At 33.6% G+C, this 25,861-nt stretch overlaps 1 protein-coding gene across 1 annotated transcript in view; it reads right to left on the bottom strand.

Annotated features, from left to right (window-relative positions):
• The window catches only part of LOC142333106 (pancreatic triacylglycerol lipase-like), a 194,814-nt gene that overhangs the window by 45,141 nt on the left and 123,812 nt on the right, over positions 1–25,861 (bottom strand). The window contains exons 3-4 of the mRNA XM_075380022.1: positions 21,409–21,454; positions 2,972–3,097 (exon numbers count right to left, since the gene is read on the bottom strand). Coding sequence (XP_075236137.1) covers positions 2,972–3,092 — 121 coding nt within the window. The 5' untranslated portion in view covers positions 3,093–3,097; positions 21,409–21,454. The remainder of the gene's footprint in view (positions 1–2,971; positions 3,098–21,408; positions 21,455–25,861) is intronic.

The raw sequence follows: 25,861 nt of genomic DNA, 5'->3' as shown, positions 1-25,861 counted from the left end.
AGCAAGCGATCGGCTCATTTCGGGATCCTCACCGTCCTGTTCCCAGACACAAGCGTAAAGTTAGGTATAAGTGAGAAGCACGTGCAACGTTTTTATTCATAATTAAATTTAAATGGCAAGAATCCATCCAGTAAATATTTTTTTTTTTTTTTTTTTTTTTTAAGTGCTACCGTACAAATTTAATTTCCTTTAAATAGCTGCTAAAGGATATTGGTTTCTGTAAAAATGTAGTACCATTTTACTTCTCTCACTAATATAGCTACATTAAAAAAGAAATGTGATACAATGTTTTGGAAATGTTTACTTCTTTGTGATCAACTAATTCATCTAGAATCTAGATGAAGTAATCTAGATTACTTAAAAAAAGTAATTCTATCTAGATTATAGATAAATAAATATATGTATGAATATATTTCGCACTGCTTTTAGCCTTATACGTCAGGATTGACCGAACCGTTTTTCTTCAAATTTCTCACAAATATTTCTATATACGCGATAGATCATTATTTTTTTTCAAAATTCGTTTAGGGAGTGGGGAATAATGAGGAAAAACAAATCTCCATTTTCTTCATAGGTACTTCAGAAAAAATTTTACTTTCACAAGTTTGTGCATCCTATAAAAATATATGCCTACATTACATATTTAAATGATAAAAAAAAAAAGTTTCCAAAAAATCAACTATCACCTTTAAAACTGAAATATGTTTTCTTCCTTTCGCTTTATCTTCCTTTGGTTTTAATATTAAAATTCTTTTGGTGTATTTTATGCAAAATCGTATAGGGCCATCAAAACAATTTTCCAAAATTATAAACCCGGACATTAAACAAAGAAAAGTTTTTTGAAAATTTTTATCCTCTTTTTTTAGCCTTTTATGGAGGGATTGTTAGATTTATGGAAAACTTTACTTAAGGAAATTTGTTAAGCTTAATATGTCAGTCATCGTGGTCGAGTTGCAGCGTCTCGGCCTTTTAACCGGAGGTCCCGGATTCGAATCCTTTGAAACATCGCATTTTTCATACGCTAAAAAATTCCATGCACAAGCTTCAAGCTTATGTGGCGATATCATCAAGCAAAAAAAAAATATTGTTTTTTTAAATTTGTTCTCCAACTTTAAAAAATATATTATTCTGTTTTTTCTTTGGCTCAAACTCACTTAATTTCTGTTGTTAAAAAAATAAAATATTTTTCTTCTTCAAGGGTAATTAAATTTGAAGTAGTTTTGGTTCCTATAATATACCTGGACCCAAAACGAGAAGAAATTTTTTCATTACTAACATAAACGTTTTACTTTATTTTTTCAATATTTTTAAACAATTTAAAAAAAAAATTTATTATTATTATTTTTTTATTAAGGAACACGTCTTTATAAAAAGTATTTTACTAACTGTCAATCTCTGCCTATCTCCGTGGCAGAGTAGTAGCGTCTCAGTTTTTCATTCGGAGATTCCGGGATCGAATCCCGGTTAGGCATGACAGTTTTTATCAGGTAATGATAACGCGAAAGCGTTTTTTGTCCAGAAAATAAAAAATAAATTGTCCTAGTAGATTAAGGGAGCCCCAAAGTAAAGATTATTTTATTTAAAATTGGGAATTTTTATCTTTCAATCTTATTTGGTAATCTAATCATTATAATCAATAAAAAGGCCCATTAATACGAGAACCCCAAATTTTTTTTGTTACTTATATTTAAACGTTTATTATTAAATAAAAGTAAGACCTAATGATTGAATTGCAAAACCTTTCTGATAATGAAAAAGCAGTGCAAGGTACTCTATGATTTGATCGACGTAACCAAGAAAGTCACGTATTCAGTCAATTTCTAGGGAAGTTCGTTTATTTTATTTGTAGAGTAGTATATTTACCACCCTTTCCTGACGATATCTATTCAATGTATTATTATAATGTACCGATTGGAATAAAAAAAAAAAAATATATATATTTTGTTACCACCTATATGCCTAATTTAATATCGGCGGGCGATAACAGTTGAAACGATGCGAGCGGGGCGCACAGTATACGGACGCGCTGATACAGCATCACTCACACTGCGCAGATGACCGCGCATTTCTTCCACCATAGCGGCGCTGCAGCTCCACCACTCTCAGGCTCCAATGAAACAGCGTGCACGAGAGTGAATTTCCAATTCATCGTCGAACACCTGGAGGAGCTGGAAGAAGAAGAAGAGGAGGAGGAGGAGGTGAAGAAAAGAAGAAGACTAAGAATAAGAAAAAGAATACGAAGAATAAGAAGTAGAATAAGAAGAAGAATGCATGAATATATAAGAATATATAAGATGTATATATAAGAATGTATGAATAATAATAATAATAAGAATAAGAAGATGGAAGAAGACAGAAGAATTTCCCTGGCCGGCTCAACGTGGGACCTTCCGGCAGATAACAACATCCCCGCAAGAGCCGCAGGTTTGGCCGGCCCGCTGGGGGAGTCGCTGGACGTGGACGCTACCTTCCCGCTCCAGCTCCAGTTCGCCGGGCTTCAATCGCCCTGGCCGGCGGACTCAGCAGCAGAAGTCGGCCCAGCGTGGGATCGCTCGGGGAGAACCTCCTCGGCCGCGCCTTCGAAGGACGACCGACGCCGACCCGATACTGCGGGGCTCTGGGGGCCTCCACTACCACACTGTAGTGGGATCCAACTTCCGCTAACAGAAAGCCCGGTCGGACTTCAATGAACGAACTGCAACTCCCCGACTTCGCCGGAGACCAGCTTCCGGACCCAACAGCTCTTCTCAAAGCTAACGCAAAAAACGGCTCTTTTCAGGGCCACCACAAGGTTATGAAATACGAACTGTCGAAGCCATTCGAAGACAACAGCCCTTCTCAGAGCTACCATATGGTTAGCAATTGCAACAAGCTGTCGAAGCCAATCGACGACAAAAACGACCTTTTTCAGGGCGACGTGACGAAGTCATTTGGCGACAATATATTATTTTACAAGAAAAAATGTACTTACATGGTAGCCATGGAATGTTGACTTCTATTTTATTATTACGACCCCAATCAAGTAAACCACAGGAGGTCAAGTGGATGAAATACTGGCTACAGAGAATGGAGATCCATATTTTGGTCGCCATAACTCCTATAAAGAAAAAAAAAGTAATGAAATATACATAAACATAATTTTTGGTAAATTTTATTTCATAACATTTTTATGATATATAAAATTTATACATGTAGAACAATACACACAAATTTATACGCTAGTTAAAGAATAAATTTCAATATTAGTCCTTACATCTTCCTAAAATGGCATCAAAATAAATAACTTATGTTAACGATCTTTTCTTGCTACCAAGTAGTCCACGGTCTGAATGATCAAGAAATATCACTTCCATTTCCGGTTGTCAATTAAGAAATTTTAATAAATTTATACAATCACAAAAGACATGTTGAACCTTCTACAAGATGCATATCTATCGCAATTAGATATCAGAACCAGGTAACCTGTTACAGATATGATTTAAACAACTTTGGAGAGATTTTAAGAAAGTTTTATATACGAGTGTATGAGTACGCTGGAATCAAACATCAAATGTTCCAAAAAACCGAAAATTTAGGTGGCAGTGCTCTCCTTTAGTATTTGTATCGTTGAATTCGATTATGTTATTGATTAAAATCAAAATTCGCTATTTAGTACGGAAAATAGAGCCTAAAGTTGACGGTCAGTGTCGGCCTCCGTGGAGCGAATGGTAGCGTCTCGGCCTTTCATTCGGAAGTCCCGGGTTCGAATCCCGGTCAGACGTGGCATTTTCACACACGCTACAAATCAATAATCTCATCCTCTGAAGCAATATACCTAACGGTGGTCCCGGAGAAGACAATCAGTGCCAAAGTTAATATAATCTATCTTACCAGCAAGTAGATATGTTCTCTAGATCTTTCGGCTTACTTGGAAGCCATAATCAGGACTTAAAATTAATGCATAAAGTCAAAGTTTAAAAAATCATAGTTAAAATTTAAAAAAAACGTCATGACTGTCTGGTCCTACTAGTATACTGAAGGAATTTACATATGCTCTGGTGGATTAAAAATTTATTTTACATATCAGCGGTACCATGTTTGAGAAATTAATTACTTATTTATAGGCGGTTATAATTACTGTGTTTTGTTTATGGATGGAATTATTTGCTGCGTTCCGATCCTTCAGACCGGGATTGACCACGGGGGGCAAGGCGCGTATGTGCTTCTTTCTGCCGGCGTGATACGACTTCAGTTCGTCTCCTAAAGCGGTTTCGGTGCTAGAACCTTCCAGCCTAGCAGGAAAGCGTCTTTCTAGGAACCTAGTGTTTTGAGGATTCCACAAAATAACTAAACTTACGCGATACGGTATCTGTAGAATAATACTTGAGAAATACAATTGTCATTTGCTCATACTTGCGCCATCTCTGTATCGAGTCGAGAACTTTCCGAACGACTCTGGTAATTATAGAAACATACAGATGTCGCAATTCATATGTAAAAATAGAAAACACGTTTAAATTCAAAAGCCCATTTTTTTATTGTCGAAAACGAAGGGAAAATAATTTTAAAATTAAATCTAACTCTTTTTATACTGGGTGGTTCAAAAAGGATTTCACAACTTTAAAAAAGTATAAAAACATTTATTTAGATAACGTACATAAGTTGAGGTCTCGTTTCACAGCAAAATACATAAAGTTTCGACTCACGTAGTTCATTAGTATCGAATTTGGCCACCAGTCCGATATATTTCCAGACATTAAAATCAGTCCTTCCTTATTTATATATTACACAAACAAATAATAAATCTTTGGAAGGAAGAAATAACATTAACGTATTCATAAACACATACCGCACTTATAAACATTTCAACACATTTTTAATGGTATTTCAAAATGGAAATGGTAACCCTATAATTTTTATTGTAACAAGTCTTGAATAAATTAATCGAATAAAAAATTACGAAGTGTTTGATGTAATGGTTATTGAAATTTACAAAGACCTATTAAATGTTTTAAACAGACCTCCGTTGACCATATAAATTGTATACCTATATAATGTTAAAAAGAAAATGAATAAGTAGTATCCAAATGAAACACCTTTCAAAATATTTCTTCATTTTTTATTTATTTATGTAATATGTCAGTAGTGAAGCAAATGGATCACGTAGTTCATTGTATGCGTAGTGAATTTTAATTATAGATTAAATACAATGTATGTGATTAATTGGGTTTCATTATCGTAGTTATTAGGTTATCAAAATGTTATTTAAAATAAAAAAAAAAATAAATAAATAAATGAAACACACCTATTTAAAAAATCTGATGTGGACACCACTACTTACTTGTACGCTATAAATTACATATACACACTTTAAAAATTAAAAGTACATAAAATTTTATTACATTAATAACTTGTTATTTTTATTATTTTTTTTATTATTGAATTATATGTTCATCGTAAAGATTTTTTTACCATGAGAGGTTTATAATTATTAATAAATCAATATATTTAAATTTAAAAAAAAAAGGATATGAAGTCTGATTCGAACCGATGTGCCTTCTCTAAGATCCAAATATTTTATTAATTAAAATTTTATAGGGCTATAACTCTTATTACTACAGTTTATTATTATTATTATTTACAGTTATCTACAGTTTATTATTATTACATCTTATAACTACAGTTAAGAAAAAGTCCAAAATCTAAATCTTTTGTGGTTTTTGGTCAGTCGATTTTAATCAAAAGAGGAGGTGCACAACTAGATGTTACAACAGCCCTAAATCCTAAATCTCAACATCCTATGGTTAATAGTTTTTGAGTCATACGAGATACGTACAGACGTCACGCCAAAACTAGTCAAAATGGATTTAGGGATGTTCAGAATGGATATTTCCGTTGAAATCTGAAAACCGAAATCTTTCGCGATTACAATACTTCCTTTACTTCGTACAAGGAAGTAAAAATAAAGATTAAAAAAAAAACGAATAAAAATTAAAATTTAGAACAAAGAAAAAAAACAAGAAAAACAACAGACTATTTATATTTTGAAGTGGGAACAAATTTTAAGAAAAAGTTAAAAAAATTATTCATATATAAGTTAAGCTTAACAAATTTACTTAATAAATTTTTCTCTAATTCTAACTAAATCCAAATCGTTCATAAAGGCTAAAAAAAACATTTCTGTGTTTTAAGTTCGGGATCTATAATTTACAAAAAAAAGTGGACATTTCTTGACAACTCTTATTTGAAAAATATTTAAACCGAAGGGAGATAGAGCAAAAGAACGAAAAAACATATATTTCAATTTTAAGAGGTGAGGCTGGATTTTTTTGTTCTATTTATGTATATATAACTTTAACTTTATAAACTTTAGCTATATATATATATATATATATATATGTTGCAGGGAGATGATAAAAATGGAGATTTGATCAAATCCCTAAGGTAGATGATCAATTCACGGAAGATGATAAAATTACAACTCTGTGGGTGATTTCCCTAAAGAAAGTAAGTTATTTTGAACAAGCGGCATGATAAATAACCTCGTTAGTCAGACGAGGATAGCGAGCGAAGCGAGTGTACGTTATGTTTGATTAGATTATGTTGGTTCCGTGTAATGACGTATCGCGCACTGTATCAATATAACCTTTTTTCTTTTTTCTGTTTAACCTCCGGTAATTATCTTTCAGATAATACTTCAGAGGATGAATGAGGATGATATATATGAGTGTAAATGAAGTGTAGTCTTGTACAGTCTCAGTTCGACCATTCCAGAGATGTGTGGTTAATTGAAGCCCAACCACCAAAGAACACCGGTATCCACGATCTAGCATGCAAATCCGTGTAAAAATAACTGACTTTACTAGGACTTGAACGCTGGAACTCTCGACCTCCAAATCAGGTGATTTGGGAAGACGCGTTCACCATTAGACCAACCCGGTGGGTATATCAATATAACCTAACCAAACATAACCAGTTCGCTCGCTAACTTCGTCTAATTAACGTTAAATATACAAATTATATATATTTTACATATTTAGGAGGCCAAAATTAAATTTTTTATTAATGAAATATTTGGATCTTACAAGATCAAATCAAATCCGATTTCATCTGCTTTTTTTAATTTAAATATATTGATTTATTAATTAATATTAACCTCTGATTATAAAAAAATTACGATAAATAATAATATAATAATAATAATAATATATATATATATATACCATATATATATGGTATATATATAATCAATGTCTAAGGTCACTGCAAGGAGGTGCTCCTTAGAGGCAAATGCCTCACACTCATCCATCTGTATAGACAAATGGATGAGTGTGAAGCATTTTTTCAGCTAGTATCTATATACTAGGCGATTCATGGTAGATCTCTAACCCATATTGGTATTGAAAGAACCCACCGAGTTGGTCTAGTGATGAACTATGAAATAATATCAGAAAAAATATCAGAAGTTATTAATAAAATAAAATTTTATTTACTTTTCATTAAAAAAAAAATTTTATATGTTATTTAATAGGCGTAAAACGAAGTCAGGTGGTGTCCACATCAGATTTTTTTTTATTTAGATGCAATAATTGGACTATAAACCGTACAGATCTGCAAAAAATTCGATACCCCACTTTTGACTAGATCACCATACTTTTCCCTTTAATATAACTATTCCACCTATATTTACCGGGAATGTAAAAAACCGATTACATGATTTTTAATTAAACCTCATCGAATATTAACCTTAGTTTTCTCAAAAATTACAAGCCGGCTTTCAGATTCCCTTGTTCGAATCTATTAACACGTTCATCAAGATGAAAAGTAACTTCGTCGTTAAAAAAATTTGTTTTCACTAATTTAAAAAAAATTTCAATAGCGAACAGGAAACATTTCTGTTTCAGATATTTATACAAGTGGAAGCTTTGACACAGAAGTGGGTTAACGGTTGTTAGAATTTATAACTCGAGGCTTCGACGACTGATGGATTTAATCGTATTACAGTCTTATCAAACATAACAGTGACGTGCCTCACAGTGCAGTGAAATTCTACCGTTGTCAGAGAGAAAAAACTCCTTGTCTTGTTTTGTAATCGACATATTGAAACTGGCCCATGACAGAACCGTAAACTGCTACTTAGTGCATAGAACGTGTGTGTGCTGATGGTGAAAATAAAAATTAGTTGCCAACGATATTTTTTAGTTTTTCACACCTGTAATTTTGACATAATACGCGTGCTAGCATTGTTATTATTTTTTTAAAATTGTGTTTATTTTCTTCAATAATTTTATATTTTACAAATATTTTATTATTTTACTCTACATTTATTATTTATTTTACTTATTTACAACATTCACAGTACTATTAATAAATATGAAGTATGACAATTTTATTTTGTAGCGTCATTTATAAGAATAAAAAAGGTTTTAATTTACGTAACAGAAGTCTCGATTCGCGAAGAGGACATTTTTATAAATCAACTGAGTTTTATTTTTTTAATATTTTTTAGAATTCTTCATTTTTTATTCCCCTTCTGGAGCCGGATCCGCAACTAAGTATTTACATAGCTCCAGGGGATGCCATCACCACAAAATACCTAGTAGTATTTTGAGGTAACATCCAGAATCAGTAGCATATATTAGTTTGTTAAATCTTTGTTTGTAATTTTGACCGCAATTGGTGTTCTGTTTTAGCGCCATACGCTAAATAAATAAATAAACCTAGTCGAGAACTAATGTTCCTCCCAGATAGCCGGGACTCGGTCTTTTAATTGCACCCCATGCCTCTACTGAGGGGACCCGAAAGGGATCCCCCACCGAGATTCCGGTCTTTACGCCACGCCTCTAATGAGGAACCCCAAAGGAATCCCCCACCGGGACTACAGTCTTACTTTACCCTTCATTCTGAAGACACAAGGGAGTCCCCGTCCAATCATGGAGAGTGAGACACCTAAGCGGTCCATCACTTCTGGACGGTGCTGTCCCAACCCTAGGCCCCTCCACAAGCAAAGGTGACGAAACTCATTTTTTTCAGCTGGCCCTACAATTACGGTCCTCAAGTGAATGTCCGCGGGAATTGTATAGTGAACATTTAGCCTCCGTTGAACAGTCTTTACGGAGATGCCTTTAACACCACAATTAAAACAATGCCCCCTTTTGTCGGGGTCGCTGCAGGATTCTGCCCGATGCCCTATGCCCCAGCACCGATAGCATCGTTCCTCGGTGAAACTCCTCGAGACCCGGCAAGACACCCATCCAACAACTTTTCGCCAACCTTCGGCCAACCTTTCGCAGGTCTTCGGCCAGTAGAGGCGGGACTGCCACCGTTCCCACCTTAATTTCCCCAACGACGCCCGCAGGGAGAGGACATCAATTGTGACCGAATCCCTAACAGTCTTCCTCATTCTACTTCTAAATATTATCCAGTGATTAATATTAAATTTGTTTACTCTTATATATTATTTACATTATTGAATAAAAATGATTTTTAAGTTTATTTTAAAAATGTTTTCAATAGATTATCTATACTTAAAAATTTATTGCTACTTTTTCGTGTATAAAATTCGGCTGGTCTATAAAAACTTAGTTTTGGTTTTACAATCAATTTGTTTAAGTCGGTACAACTGTTGTTGGTGACGTCATTATGGATTACTACGTGACGTAACCAGATTAGCAAGGTGGCTGCTTCTTCTCTGTTAGAATATTTAAAAAAAGTTTCTTATTACGTTACAGGGAAATTTTAAAACACCATCATACAGACTATCCATTTACGGCTGGAATAAACAATTACAAATATGAGGTGTTTATGTAAAAGGAAACGTTCTGTAAGATCAGCCAAGTCAAAGGCATAATTTGGTCATGTTCATACCGCATAGCCCATCAGGGCTTGGAACGGAAGAGGGTGGCGACTGGAAGCGTCAGAACGCGGGTGTCTTGCCCTACGGGGTTGGGATGTTCATATCGCATGCTACAGCAAAAGAAGTTAATCTATTACAAGAGCTAGTTTAGAATTTCAAATCCCGTGCAATTGATGTGCAGAAACGATTAAAAATGAGTCCACATAAGCTGCAATTTAAAAGTTTAAGTGATGACGATGATGTGATAAGAATGATTTCTATGTGGATAAGCGCCCAACATTTTAAGGAAAAGATGATTTTTCTCTCTCTCGGTATCAAATTTTTAGTAACGAGTTCATCTTTTACTTAAGTAGAAACGTTTATGGACATAATGTACCAAAAAAGAGAAACAAAAAGGCCTAGGGGAAAACAACACAGAATGTAACCGATTCGACTAAAGTGAATTTGATTTGAAATATATTCCATGAAAAGGTTCGTTCTGGTCTTTTCTTTTCTTGAATAAACAATAACTGCAGCAACTTATCTCGACATGATAATTGAGTAGTCAATACCTCAACTATGAGAAGACATCCTGACCCCCGTAGGGGAAAACTCTCGCCTTGGGATGATCCCGGTCGTCACACCCACCCTCCGTTACTAGGCCTGATGGGCTTTACCGAAGATCGTCTTTTAGACCCTCTAAACTTGATAACACAACGCGGTCATCAGTTTGGCCTCTCTCGGGATGCCACCAATGCAAATGCGTCGGCAGATATTTCCATCAGTGTGTTTACAAAACTTATTATCGCCTTCATATGGTCTCTTCCCACCACGGCCACCTATCGTAACTTACAACCCTCAACTATCAAATTAACCGATTCGGGGAAGCACGATCCCCGCGCCATACTCTATCACCGAATGTTTCACACAAAATCTCTTCGTGTATCTAAGTTCAGTTAGACTACGCACTCAAATCATTACTTGATTGAGCTTTTAAATACCAAAAATACTATCCTCATATCAACAACATAAGTTTTGATTATAACATCAATTTTGTCCTACAATTCAATTTGCTCAAAGTCTTTTGATTTACTTTTACTAAAAATCAATAAACAGATTCAAAAACTTAATAAGCCTCTAATAAAAAACATACCCTAACTCTCTCTGCTCTGGTCCGCTTTCAGAAGCGAGGTCAATGCCTACATCCTCCCATACCGGAGCCTTATCACAGAGTTCTCCACACATTCATTCTCATCCTACCAGCGAATACCTAATCTAACTGGGGCTCGATGCCAAAACATCTATCATGGCGAAGTAAGCACCCAGGTAGGTTTCTAGCCACCCTGGTTGCTATTCTATCTATACAACTATAGAATTACATTACTTTTGTAATGAAATGTAGTAGAAATAACAAAGATGGACCACTGAATGTGAAAATAGGAGGAGAAAAGATCATGGAGGTAGAAGAATTTTGTTATTTGGGAAGTAGAATTACTAATGATGGACGAAGCAGGAGCGATATAAAATGCCGAATAGCACAAGCTAAACGAGCCTTCAGTAAGAAATATAATTTGTTTACATCAAAAATTAATTTAAATGTCAGGAAAAGATTTTTGAAAGTATATGTTTGGAGTGTCGCTTTATATGGAAGTGAAACTTGGACGATCGGAGTATCTGAGAAGAAAAGATTAGAAGCTTTTGAAATGCGGTGCTATAGGAGAATGTTAAAAATCAGATGGGTGGATAAAGTGACAAATGAAGAGGTATTGCGGCAAATAGATGAAGAAAGAAGCGTTTGGAAAAATATAGTTAAAAGAAGAGACAGACTTATAGGCCACATACTAAGGCATCCTGGAATAGTCGCTTTAATATTGGAAGGACAGGTAGAAGGGAAAAATTGTGTAGGCAGGCCACGTTTGGAATATGTAAAACAAATTGTTGGGGATGTAGGATGTAGAGGGTATACTGAAATGAAATGACTAGCACTAGATAGGGAATCTTGGAGAGCTGCATCAAACCAGTCAAATGACTGAAGACAAAAAATAAAACAACTATAACAGGACTGGATCCCGTCAATCATTCTCCGCAGGGCTAAGAATCTAAGAAAATCAGTATCTATATTCCCTTTCGGTTTTCCAATTAACTTGTAGATTGAAACGGCAATTGATCCTCGCAAGCTTGCGAGGGTCAATCAAACTAAAGTAGCTTGCGAGGCTAATTTGGTACGTTCAGCTTCGTACCTGGGGCAGATATATAAGACATGGCGCACATCATCAGTGGCCTTACACTCTGTACGCAAACCTCTTTCTCTTTTTTCCTGTTTAGCTTCCGGTAACTACCGTTTAGATAATTCTTCAGAGGATGAATGAGGATGATATGTATGAGTGTAAATGAAGTGTAGTCTTGTACATTCTCAGTTCGACCGTTCCTGAGATGTGTGGTTAATTGAAACCCAACCACCAAAGAACACCGGTATCCACGATCTAGTATTCAAATCCGTGTAAAAATAACTGGCTTTACTAGGACTTGAACGCTGTAACGCTCGACTTTCCAAATCAGCTGATTTGGGAAGACACGTTAACCACTAGATCAACCCGATAGGTCTGGACACAAGCCTGAATTAATCAAACTTAATCTAGCTAACTTATCTTTAGCGGTTGGGTTTCAATTAACCACACATCTGAGAAATGGTCGACCTGAGACTGTATAAGACTATACTTCATTTACATTTGTACATACCATCTCATTCATTCTCTTAAGTAATACCTTACGGTGGTTCCACAGGCTAAACAGATAAAGAAAGCTAATATATCTCGAAAAGCACCATGTCCAGAAAGAAACAGTGTAAGCTGCCGATTGGGGAAAATCCACCAAACTATCTGCATACTTCTCACATCGGGAAAAACGGCTTACAGTCGATTCAGTCCACCTTACCTGCTTTAAATGGAAACCTTGGTCGTCTATTTCTTTTACCCAGATGTAAGTTGCCTTATCTTCTTAGCATTGTAATGTAATTGGTGCTCATTCACAAGGATATCAGTGAGCTTAATACCAGAAGAAACAAGGACCGCCTCTCGAGAGACAGTCCTATAGGGACCAATCACAGATAACAATAGGAGAGACCCTGGGCTCTCAACAAAATATTCTTATAACATCTTTACCTCATTCGGTGAGCCCAGACAGGTGCAGCATATATCATTATAGCTTTGCATACACATATAGAACCCGTATGGTTCTGAAATTAAGCTCCCAATCGGGGTGAACTGTTCTTTGAATACCGAAGAAAGCAGAACAAGCCTACTCCGAGAAGACAGTAGGACTTTCATTTTAATATAATATGAAGCTGCATTTCAGAAATTCGAAATTATCTGAATGAGGAGTTGAATTGGCCATTCAAAAAAAACGAAGATGCGACGCTAATCCGAAGGCCTCAAAGAAGTTCGAACTTAATATTTTGGAATTATATTCTGTGGGGGTTTAAAGAAATAAAATTGTTATCCTTCCATATCCTTTAAATGAAGATAACTTGAAACAAAATTCACAACTGTTGCTAGTGTTGAGCGAATTATGCTGTAACGTAATAAGAAGGAATTGGCGTATCGTATTGGTATCTGTCGTGTAACACAGGATACACATCTAGAACACCTACTAATTTTTAGATATAAATATAAAGAATTTTTTTGTAAAACCATGTAATTCTTCTAAAAAAATTATTTTTCTCATTAGATAATTTCAAAAAATTTTGGTTTATGGTATTCAAAAAATTGCTTTTATCGTCCGAGATTTCATTTTCTTGAAAATTATCATAAATTTACTTTTAATAGAGAAATGAAAACATAAACCTAACATTTTATAAAAAAAAAAGTATTTGCCCATGCAAAAAACCGGTGTTTCATCTAACAGGGATATAAAATACTTGGTAAATTATAATTAAAACAAAGGAATTGTAGTGAAAGGTAATGAAAATTGATACCTTATTTAGTAAATGTCACGTTAAACTATTTAGAATAGCGTAACAGAAGTGAAAGGAAGCTTTTTTAAAAAAATATATAATATTAATAACATTAATTATACTAATATGTTTATAACATAACAAGTGAATTACTTAATCTCGGAAGAAATTTTTCAACTTTTATTCCTTTTAAATAATAGAACCCCTAAAATAATTTGCTAAAATTAATCTTCAATGAAAACTAAATCGGCAAAATATTGTTTCCTTTAAAAGAATATGGGGCCAAAATTTGAAGTATCAAACATTTTCTAAAAAGAAATTTCTTTTACATATTAAATCAGATTAGTTTTTAACTTTTAAATCGACTTAGTTTAATTGTTACTAAATAAAGAAACTAAAATTGACAAGATAATAATAATAATAAATAATAATAATAATAATAATCTCCATATAAGTGGAAAAGCGACGTGAAGTTGACTCGCCGAGAACAAGTAGCTGTGACCAGACTTAGAATCGGTCACACGCGATTAACAAATTCATATTTGTTAACCGGCAAAGAGAGACCAATGTGCGGTGTTTGCAATAAAACACTTACAATTAAGCATCTAATAGAAGAGTGTACAGTATATGAGGACCTCAGAAAGAGGTTCCGTCTAAGAAGTGATATTACTGCTGATCTGGATAATGGAAATGAAGAAAAGATAGTTGCATTTTTACACGCCAGTGGACTTCTTAGAAGTCTGTGAAAGTGAAAAATGTTAAAGCTGTGATAAAGAGTCTCTAAGAGGTAGTTACATTTATTTATATATGTGAGTCTCGAAGCGTGGCACGTATAGTGACGGGAGGTAGCCCTCTTGCCTAGGCCACCCTGGCTCGTCTGCATTCAAGAGCAATGAGTCGGGGTGTGTCCGATGATGGCATGGGGGACCCTCAAGGGTGGACTGAGGGCTCGAGGCTATGGGTAAGCGCAATGGATGCCTGTAGCCTGTTTATAAGGAGTCAACTGCTACGGCAATCCTGTAGCCTGTTTATAAGGAGTCAGCTGCCACGGCATCCTAGCGCGACTAATATACTGCTTCACGGCGGTTCTTGTCGCCCCGAGGGTGCTAAAATTAACAACTAAACGAGACGGGTATAAGAAAATAAATTGAATGGTATGGTATAGTGTTTTTATAGTTTTACTTTCATCTTCATTGAGAATTTTATCTCAAATTTTAATTTTGGGGCCCTTTACACCCCATAAGTGTTGTTTTGTTTTTGTGGTGTTTTAATGTTCCTGCGTAGTTTGTGCTTTTAAATAAAATGTAAGGGCCCTTTACACCCTTACATATGACGATCCTGATGGTGATACTAATTTCCTTCTAAGAACGTGACGAGGGCAATGACCTTAGTAGTCGATGACCGTAAAAAAAAAAATAATAATAATATAATAATAATAATAACGAAATTAAAATATTTACTACGAACTAGTAAGTTATTATTTTTAAAAATTTTGATTTTACGTGCCAAATTAATAAAAAATAAGTACTAAAAATTTTCTAAACTTAATTTGGCACCGGAATGTAGAAAATTAAATTAAAAAAAGCATTATTTTACACTTATATATATATATACTAGCAGACGTGGCAATGCTTCGCTATTGCTAGATTTGAGTATATAGATATATATATATATTTGCTATATATATATAGATAGATTAAATGAACACAACTGAAAGTTTGATAAAACATTAACAAAATGAACATTACGGAAACTTTACAAAAATTTACATTTTCCCCCTTTTACCTTTTTCACATTTTTCTTTTCCCATTTTCCCTTTTATCATTTTCATTTTTACCATATTCCCTTTCCCTTTCCTTCCCCAATTCTCTTTCCCAATTTCATTTTTCCCCTTTCCCATTTCCATTTCTCGTTTTTTCTTTTTCAATTTTCCCCTTCATCCTTTTTATCTTCATCCCTTTTACTTGTTTCGATTTTTCCCTTTCTCCCTTCTTCCCCTCGCATAAATCGGTCCAGTAGGTTTAGTAGTATTAGTCTATAGGGGATACACATATCGGAAACATTGAAATGGAGTTGTAAAATATTTAGTATAGCGTGTGTTGCTTTTACGTCCAACAGATAGCGCTGTTTTTTAAAAAAAGCATGTTTTTACCTGTCATAGGTGTGACATCTTAGGTATATAAATAGTTGGTATATAAAATTTCGGATAGGTATTTCGTAGGTATATAAAAAAATTTACTTAGATAACTTTTATGCCCTTATCCAAAGAATGGTAGGAACTTTAAACTAATTCGATATTTTACTTAATAGGAAAGTTATAGCGATATTTTATTTTTTCGAAAAAGCCCTTCCATTTCCACCTCCATGGTCCCATTTTGCCCATTAACAAACTTGACCGATATTTCAGGTCGTTATATTTTATGTATCAATTTGAAAGTGATTAGCGGAAAATTACGGCAGAAAAATAATGCCTTAAAAATTTCAGTCTGAACACGTTTCACCGCGGGAACTGAAATCTAGTCTATAATTTTTGCAAGACGTAACTCGATAACAAAGCGTTTTCGGACATACCGTATTTATTCGAGTACCTCCCGCCACCGAATAAACCCCGCACCTTGATTTTCCGGACCGAAAATTTAAAAACAATTCGAATATATACCGGTATTTTAAAGTGTAACAGATATGACACAAAAATACGTAAATACGAAAATATTCAGAAAGTATAGCATTTAATTCGTTCATTTAAATTAAAAATATTAATATTAAATTAATAATTAATTACCGTAGGTACTAGTTTAGTTTAGAATCAGTAGGCCAGTTAAACGAAAAGAAAGTATCATGTAGAAAAGGATCATTTCTTACACTTTTTAATATGGGATTTTATTTTTAATTAATCACTGTCACTGTCAATGTCTGTAGAAGAGTTACCGGTAGTCTCCACGTCGCTCTGCCAAAGGTGATCGTCTTCACTACCATCAACTTCATTAGATATTCCGCATTGTTTAGAAACTTTTCCTTACTAATTCCGTGGAAATACCTTCCCAAGCATCTTTTATCCAAACACAAATCCGGTTAAAACCTGGGAGTTTGATTCTTCCTATAGGCATGAGAAAGAAATTTTCATCAGCCATCCATTTACTGTACAGTTTCAATGCAGATTTGAACGGTTTATTAAGGCAGACATCTAGTGGTTGCGATAGAGATGTCAATCCGCCTGGAATTATTACTTGGCCTGTCATACCCTTTTTTAAAATGTCTTTCACTATCAGTCGTATGCCTCCGATAACTATTCATTACTAGCTTACCGGTATTTTTTTTATTAAGTAAATCTCATGATCGGTTTTGGAATACACATCTGATGCAATTTAAAATTAAGTTTTCATCCATCTAACCTGATTCCTGTGCTCTGATAATAAGTCCAAAGCATAACACTACATCTTTGTTTTTCATTACCACCAGTGCGTATCGAAACACTTTTTTCACTTTTTTTGTTTACGGCTTTGTCAAATGGCATTTAAAAATATACGGGGATTTGATCAGCGTTTCCCATTTGAGAAGGCAAATAACCTATATGTTTTCTAAGGTTTATTATGCCTTTGTGAAAATGTAATATTTTTTGTTCATAAACGTCTGGAAGTCGTTGAGAAATGGTCGTTTTTCGTTTTATTGACAAATCATTTCGTACAAAAAATCAAAAAGGGCTTGCTTTAAAATCAACTTGATTTAACTAACTCAATGATTTAGCGATTTCACGAGCATATGAATGACACATTTCTGTCGTGGCAGCATAACCGCATTTCTTTTTTTCCATAACAAAGTCATACAATTTTTTTTCTACGTCTGTGTATTTACGGTTTTAAATCACGAAAAGCCCTTTTATTACCAGTGCCTTTCACCAGAAGTTGTTTCTTCTTACGCCAGTCTCGAATGCAGCTTTCATCTACGTCAAATTTTCTTTCTGCCGCCCGATTTCCAAGTTTTTCAGCCTCTTCTATAACGCGCAGTTTTTCATTTACTGTAAAATATCGTAGACGCTGTCCTTTTGTACTGATTTTAATGCCGTTATTAAAATAAATCAACGTATTAAACTTTACAAGATAAACTAAACAGATAAAATGCACATAACCGTCCACATATACAAACAATACAATGACTATGGCGAATAGACAAGACGACGATGGGTAACTGATACTGTAACTGTAGTGTCATTAGAACCGGATGCAGCCTATACAGAATGAATCACTTTATAAAAATAACGTAACTTCTTTCCTATCGATAATATGAAATGGATGTTAATAATTAAGGATGTATTCCTTGTAACCGGCATCCGGTATTGATAAACGAAAGCCTAATGTGATTGAATTTAGGTACTTCTAAGAAAACGTTTACTTTACATAAATTATTCTGGCTAAAGGCTATGTTTCAAGTAAGCCCCGCACCCTTAATTTTTCTCTAATTCTAAGAAAAAAGGTGCGGGGGGTACTCGAATAAATACGGTATGTTTTTAAGAACTTTTTTCCTTATTTGAATCGCTGGAACGAGTTCGAAAATTATTTCCCTTTCTTTCTTAATCGCTCCGTATTATATCTTCAATAATTGAAGGGGGAAATATTTGAATAAAAAGATATAAATAAAAAAAACAAGTATATAAAAATATCTATTACGAACCCAATTGAATAATATACTGTAACATTTAACAATAACGAACATTTTTTCTCTAAATTTCACCTAACTTCTACTTTTCAAGTATAATATGATGCTATTATATTGTAAGTACAACAATGTACATGCTTTCACATTAAAAAATGGAATCTATTATAATGAACAGAACGGCGTTTCTAGCTACGTGATATCACGCTAAAATTCAGTATCAATTAAGAAAACCATTTGTTGAAATATATTTTCTCTGATCCAATAAATTACATACTAAAATCACTTTTCATTTTTACATTGCCTTTCTGTTTTTTAAGCATATAAAATTCTCAGAATAGTTGAAGAAATAAAATTGTCTAATAATTTTTAATAGATAAAAAAAAAATATTATAAAGATTAAAAAGTAAAGTTGTAATGTAATTTACTGTGAACTAATCGCAACAAGAAAGGAAATTCCTTTCTTATATTAATTGTAGAATTTAAATCATGAATATCCGATAATATTAACTGAAAATTATACCGATGAAAAATAAAATTATTCCACATATTATTTGTTTCAATTATTTCCTATTCTGAAATGTTTTACTAAAATTCAACCAATGACCAATCACAACAAAACACTGTTCCCATTAGATGGAATAAGAAAATTCGGTTTGAAAAGAATTGTGAAAGTAATATAGAACATTTTTACTTTTATTTTTATCAACTGAATTTTTTGTTGTTAAAATGTATTCTGTATGAATTAAAAAAAAAAAAGTCTGGCAAAGTATTGCAAGAAATTTCCAGTTAATAAAAAAATAAATAAAAAAGTTAGATCTAAAAAAAAATAAAAAAGTAGAATATGTATTTTTTAGAGGTGGGTAATAAATTTTAAGAAACATTTTTCTAAAAATATTCATGTATAGGTTAAGATTAACAAATTTGCTTAAGCAAAGTGTTCTTTAAATCTAACACCCCCTTCTGTAAAAGCTAAAAATATTTCGACATTTCAGGTTCGGAGTCTGTAATTTAAAAAAAAAAAAATCCCTTTCGGCACGTCGGAAGGCGGAGTTAGATTTCTCCGGTACTAAGTAGGGGATAAAAAAGATTTTCTCCTTAAGAAAAATTTCAAATTTACTCAATACGACAATGGTTACATGTGAAAAAAGTTTCACATGTTTAGCATACGACAAGCTCCATCTTCTTCCAATTCCAGCAACCCTTTGGTCATCCCTTATCGTAAGGGTTGGTTATATCATAAATTGTTTAGACAAAAGTTTTAGGTAATGTTTAGAGGACTAACGACTACTTTAAATTGATTGATACTATACCTATTAAGGAGGTATGATTATTTTGTCTTCGAAACCCCATTTTTTCCATCCCCTGGGCCAATGGTTGGTGATATTAAAAAAAACTTTACTTAGATAAGGTTTAGGTCCTTATCCAAAGAATAGTAGGAACTTCGAGAATAGTAGGAATCCGATATTTTACTTAATAGAAAAATTATAGCGAAATTTTGGTTTTTTCGAAAACGGTCTCCATTTCCACCCCCACGGTCCGATTTTGGCCATTAACGAACTCGACTGAGATTTTTGGTTGTTATATTTTATGTATCAATTTGAAAGTGATTGGCGGAAAATTACGGCAGTTAACGTGTGCACAAGAAAGTAATATTTATATAAAGTGAAATTTATATATATATATAAACTTTTGAAATGAAGGTGGTTTTGGGGTGTGGGGATGTGAAATGCGAAGGTATGTCGAAATTTTCGGGAGTCGAATCATAGTACCCATTACAATAGGTAGCTTTCTTATGAAATCTACTTTTTTTTTTTTTTAACCTCCGGGCCCGCAGTCAAGCAATTCTTTCTCTTTCCGCAGAAGATGAGATGAGTGTTTTGTTGCGTGTATGAAAAATGCCATGCCTAACCGGGATTCGAACCCAGGACCTCCGGGTGAAAGGCCGAGACGCTACCACTCGCGCCACGTAGGCCGGATTTTGAAATCTACCTTAAAAATCTGACAACACAGTTGTAGGCCTTTCCTGTCACGCGATTTTTTTCTGATGCACGGGTTACACATATTTTTACACATATTATTTAAAATATTTTTATATTTTATTTAAATTTAATATTTTTTATTTATTTAATTCAATGATTCTCACTAAAGTGCACGCGCATACCGTATTTCATTCGCGCGGGTTCGGCGATACTAGTGGTCACTTTTAATATTTTTTTACACTTTTAAATATTTTATTCATTTATTTAATTCTACCGCTCACCTGTGACTACAACATAGCAATCGACTACAACAGATGTACGTCAGTGCTATAGTAGCGCTCCTTGTGGCGAGAGGGGTTAGTATTGACGTAGTATACCGACTTACTGCCTACTTATTTAGAGCATTTTTTTGGGTTGGGGTGCGATTTTACAAAAGGTTTTTTGTTGAAAATATTATTTTTTAATTGTTAACAAATGTGACTAAAATAAAATAAAACCATAATTAGGCAAAATCTCGAATAATGAGGATGACCTTGCTCTACAGCTTCACTTCCTTGACCTTTTAAGTTGAAAGTTTAATGGCATAAGTACCTCATATATAGAAGTAATCTGACCAAGTTTGGTCAAAATTGTCCAGTAGTTCTGAAGATATAAGGAGTGCAAGATTGAACATACAAACATTAGAGAACATCCGGAAAATTTCCGTACCTTTTTTTGGGTTCCTTACGTGTCAAAACGTCAAGATCCGGTGAAAATCGCATGTGCCCAAATTGAACCGATAACTTCTCAACCGATAATATTTTTCCTTCTACAGCTAACGAGAAAGTAATAAACAGAAAAAATCTAAAAAACACCAAGCTATTGTTCTTTAATCTTGAGATGGTTATTTTTATCTATTTCAATAAACTAATATTAATATATTACGAACAATATCAGTGCTTATTTTTCAATTTTTTTTTTACATCCCACTAAAATAAATAAACAGACAAATAAAAATACAGTCAGCTTACCTTCCAGTGTATGGTCCACAAAGACAACGGCCACATAAAGAAGATTCTGAAAAAAAAAATTAAAATAATGTAAGAAGAAAAAAAGGGTTTTATATGAGTTACAACTATGGACTTTAAAAAAAAATTATGAAAGTAATTCGTAAGATTACAAGCTTTTTCATTCATAACAAACTATATGGAAAGCCATAAAATATTATATTTCAATTTTCTTCTGTATCTAGCGTACACCCATAGATGCGCAGTAGCTCGACCTGGTGGTGTCTGAAGTAATATTGATATTAGTAATAGGAAGAATCGTGAACGAGTCGTTCTTTCGATTCGATTCTTAATACAACGAAAGAATCAAGAATCGGTTTGGGGGAGAAACCAGTTCAGTTTAAGATTCTCAACAATGAATTAGATAGGAAACCACATCTTTCTCAGTTACGATTCGACTCATAGCATTCTTTCTGAAGAAGTCGAATAACAGTTGAAAAGAAAAGAATCGAAGACACTTATAGATATGCATCAGTTGAGTCGAACGGGAGTATGAAACACTAAACATGGGTGAAGAAAAGAAAGAGAGCATGCGCATTAGAGTTTTCATTACAGGTAGTGGTGGCAAGGAAAAGAATCGTTGAATCGGAAAAACGATTCTTTTTTACGAATCCTTTCTCAGAATCGATTCCTGAAAAAGAATCGTTTATACCACTACTAATTGACACTGCTAATAAATAGTACAGTGAAGGACATAATATTTCGCTACAGTACATACTAAGCAGTAAGAATCGGTCTAGCAATCCATCCCGCCCTACGCGTCAACTGAGCTTTCTAAATTTTTATCGAGTAAAAAGTAATAGATTAAAACTTCTTAATAAAGATAAAAAATTTTAAGTTAATTTACTTATGTTGTAATTTACTAAGAGATTAATACCTAAACGAAATACAGAGTGTTTCTAAAATGATGGGCTGGGTATACTTTTTCGAATTCTATTTGTAAAACTAAACAAAAAATATCCGTAGGAAAAATGACAATTTCTCCTTCGGTCTCCCATTGTCCCATTTTGTTATTTTTATATAAAAATTTATATCTCAATTTCGGATAGAGAAATCACATTAATATTTTGTAAGCGTCTTCCTAATAAAGTTTTAAATTAGTAAAATATCAGGACTTAAGTACCTTCGCAAATTACAAAATGGTAACTATTTTTATTTTTCAATCCGTTATATCTCAAAAAATATAAGTTTTATCAAAATGTTTGCTACAATATTAAGCCTTTTATTTTGAACAAAATGAGATTTTATTTTTTTAAATCGGTAAAGAAATAGCCAAGTTATGGCAGAAAATTGATGTAATTTTGTGTCTGTTTTCATGTCCTTCACTTTACGTTCAATTTGATTAAGTATTAATTGTTTTTATTTATTGTTAAATCTAATATTGTAAATTAGTATCACATTAAGTAATAATTTTCTCGCAATAATAGACCTACTAATTAAAAAAATAGAACAACTACCTGTGATAATCTTACGTTAATTGTAGAACATTAAGTATACTTTTCTTTTAAATAAAAGTTAACAATTGTTAAAAGTTATAAAGATGTTCAAAATGTCCACCATTACAGATTACACATGTTTCCAGTCTTTTTCTGAGAGATTGTCTTAACCGTTCAAAAATTCTGGGAGTATTTCTAATTTCTTGAAATCCATTTTGGATCCTTTGTTGAAGATCCTCATTGTTGAGTAAACAATATGTTTCAAATGGCCTCACAGGTAGAAGTCAAGAGGGTTTAAGTCAGGTGATCGGGCAGGCCAGGGCACTGGCCCTCGGCGGCCTATTCATTTTTTCATGAAAAGTTTCATGAAGGAAATCTGATACCAACTGTCTGAAATGTGCTGGATATCCATCGTGGTTAAACCACGTATTTCTTTTTAATTGCAGAGGTTCCAAATTTTTTGGCAAATGAGCAAGATAATTTTCTCCATTTAAATGATTTGGTAGAGTGACAAAACCCAAAAGATAGCCATTTAAAATACCTGCCCGTATATTCAGGAAAAATCTTTTTTGATGACTACTTTAGAAGGTATCATGAGGATTCTCGTCGCTCCAGATAGTTTGTAATAGTTTTGAACACCATTCCTGTTGAAAGAAGCTTCATTTTTAAACTGTTAACATGATCAGCAGTAATAGACGCTGTTAAAATTATTCAAAAATGAAAAATTAATATCAATTGTTTTATTATTACTTAATATTAAATCTTATTGTGAGAAAATAATTACTTAATTTGATACTAATTTACAATATTAGAGTTAACAATAAATAAAAGCAATTAATATTTAATCGAATTGAACGTAAAGTGAAGGAAATGAAAACAGGCACAAAATTACATCAATTTTCTGCCATAACTCGGCTTTGTTAACCGATTTAAAAAAATAAAATGTAATTATGTTCAAATTAAAAGGTTTAATATTTTAACAAAACATACATTTTGATAAAACTAATATTTATGAATATATAACGGATTGAAAAATAAAAATCGCTGCCATTTTGTAATTTGCAAAGGTATTTAAGTCCTGATTTCTTTGCTAACTTTAAAACTTTATTATCAAGACACTTACCAAATATTAATGTGATTCCTCTATACGAATTTGAGATATAAATTTTTATATAAAAGTAAAAAAATGACGGACAGTGGGAGAACGATGGAAAAATTGCAATATTTCTTAAGGATATTTTTTGTTTATTTTTACAAGTAGAATCCGAAAAAGTATAACCAGCCCACCATTTTAGAAACACTCTGTATAGTATCTCTATTAAAATTACTGATAGGGATACGTGATTCGATTAATTAATTCTTTCCAGAACGTAACTGAAACAATAAGTAAGGGTTTACTGAATACAATATAGGAAATGTATATGGATTTATTACATAAATAAGTTACTGAATAGAAAGAGGAGCAGAGAACTGCACCAAACCAGTGAGTGATAACGAAAAAAATATAAAACTATAAAAAAGCTTGATAAAGTATTATATGATTTTTCCGGGTACGCCGGTCGTCATACAATATAATGCACAGCTTTTTCCGGCTTCGCCAGAAAGTTTTTGTACTTCAAAGAATTGATTTCTATTTTTGGGTTGAAAAAATTTCATATTTTTATAAATTAGTAATAAAAATGTAATAAAACGATTAGAAAACATTTTTAGTTCCAAGTTTTTTAATATTCTTAATAAGACATTGAATGTTAAATTTAGATATAAAAATTTACTCTTGTAACAAAAATAATTTATAAAAATCGTAGACATTTCTTGATACCTTTATATACAAAGTAAGGGTGTCCCATATAAAACGCAACCCGTCAATCACTCATCCATGAAATTTCAAAAGTCAAGCTTACTCCCCTACTTGTTACTGAAATGGACTCGTCCAACATCTGAACATCGCGGCAACGCAGTACAAATTACCGATAGTAACAACAATGCAATCATAACGTTCAGTGTATTGCTAGAGACAAGATGGTGTTTTCGCAAGATGAACGTGTTTTCATTGTTGATCCGTACTTCAGCACGAAATCAGTGGTTGCAGTGCAAGATTTGTTTCGCCATAAGTACCCAGATAAACCAGCTCCTTACAAAACATCAGTATTAAGATTAGTCGGAAAAAGGAAGAGAGACCGGTTCTGTTAATAACAAGGAACACAAAAGATCTGCGTCGGTGTTGAATAGAGATACAGTCGCTGAAATCAAAGACCGATTACTCGCCTCGCTAAATAAATCGATCAGACGTTTGTCTGCTGAAATTAACTTGTCTAAATCGACTGTTCATCGGGCGACCAAACAATTGCGATTACGACCTTATCGCATTCAAACGGTTCATCAACTTCTTGAGCCCGACAAAAAAAAACGGCTACAACATTGTCAACGGTTCCGTCGATTTCTGCGTGAGAGAATTAATGTTATGGATTCGTTATTTTTTACAGATGAAGCACGGTTTCATTTGGATGGCTACGTAAACAGCCAAAACAGCAGAATTTGGAGTGCTGTTTATCACGAAAAACAATTACACCCGCAGAAGTCGGGCGTGTGGTGCGCGATATCGCGGAAGAAAATAATCGGTCCTATTTTTGTAGAGTACACCAATAATGCAGAATGATATCAGGATATTTTATATCAGTTCTTCGCACTCTTGGAAGAGGAAGACAGACGCTGCTGGCTACAACATGACGGTGCGACATCGCACTACGCAGGTTCAACTTCTGATTTCGTCGAGGAATTCTTTGGTAATCGTGTTATCGGTCGAGGCTTGTGGCCACCAAGATCTCCAGATTTGACTGCGGCGGATTTTTTTCTACGGGTTACCTCAAAGAAAAAGCCTACAGCAGCAAACCACGAACACTGAACAATTGAAAGTCAATATTGAACAAGCTGTATTAAATATCCAGTCACAAACTTTGAAAAAAGTTGCAAGAAACGCTGTA

Source organism: Lycorma delicatula, chromosome 12 (assembly GCF_047948215.1).
Source record: "Lycorma delicatula isolate Av1 chromosome 12, ASM4794821v1, whole genome shotgun sequence".
Lineage (NCBI taxonomy): Eukaryota > Metazoa > Arthropoda > Insecta > Hemiptera > Fulgoridae > Lycorma > Lycorma delicatula.
Note: the sequence above shows the minus strand (reverse complement) of the source record. Positions and strands in the feature narration are given on the sequence as shown.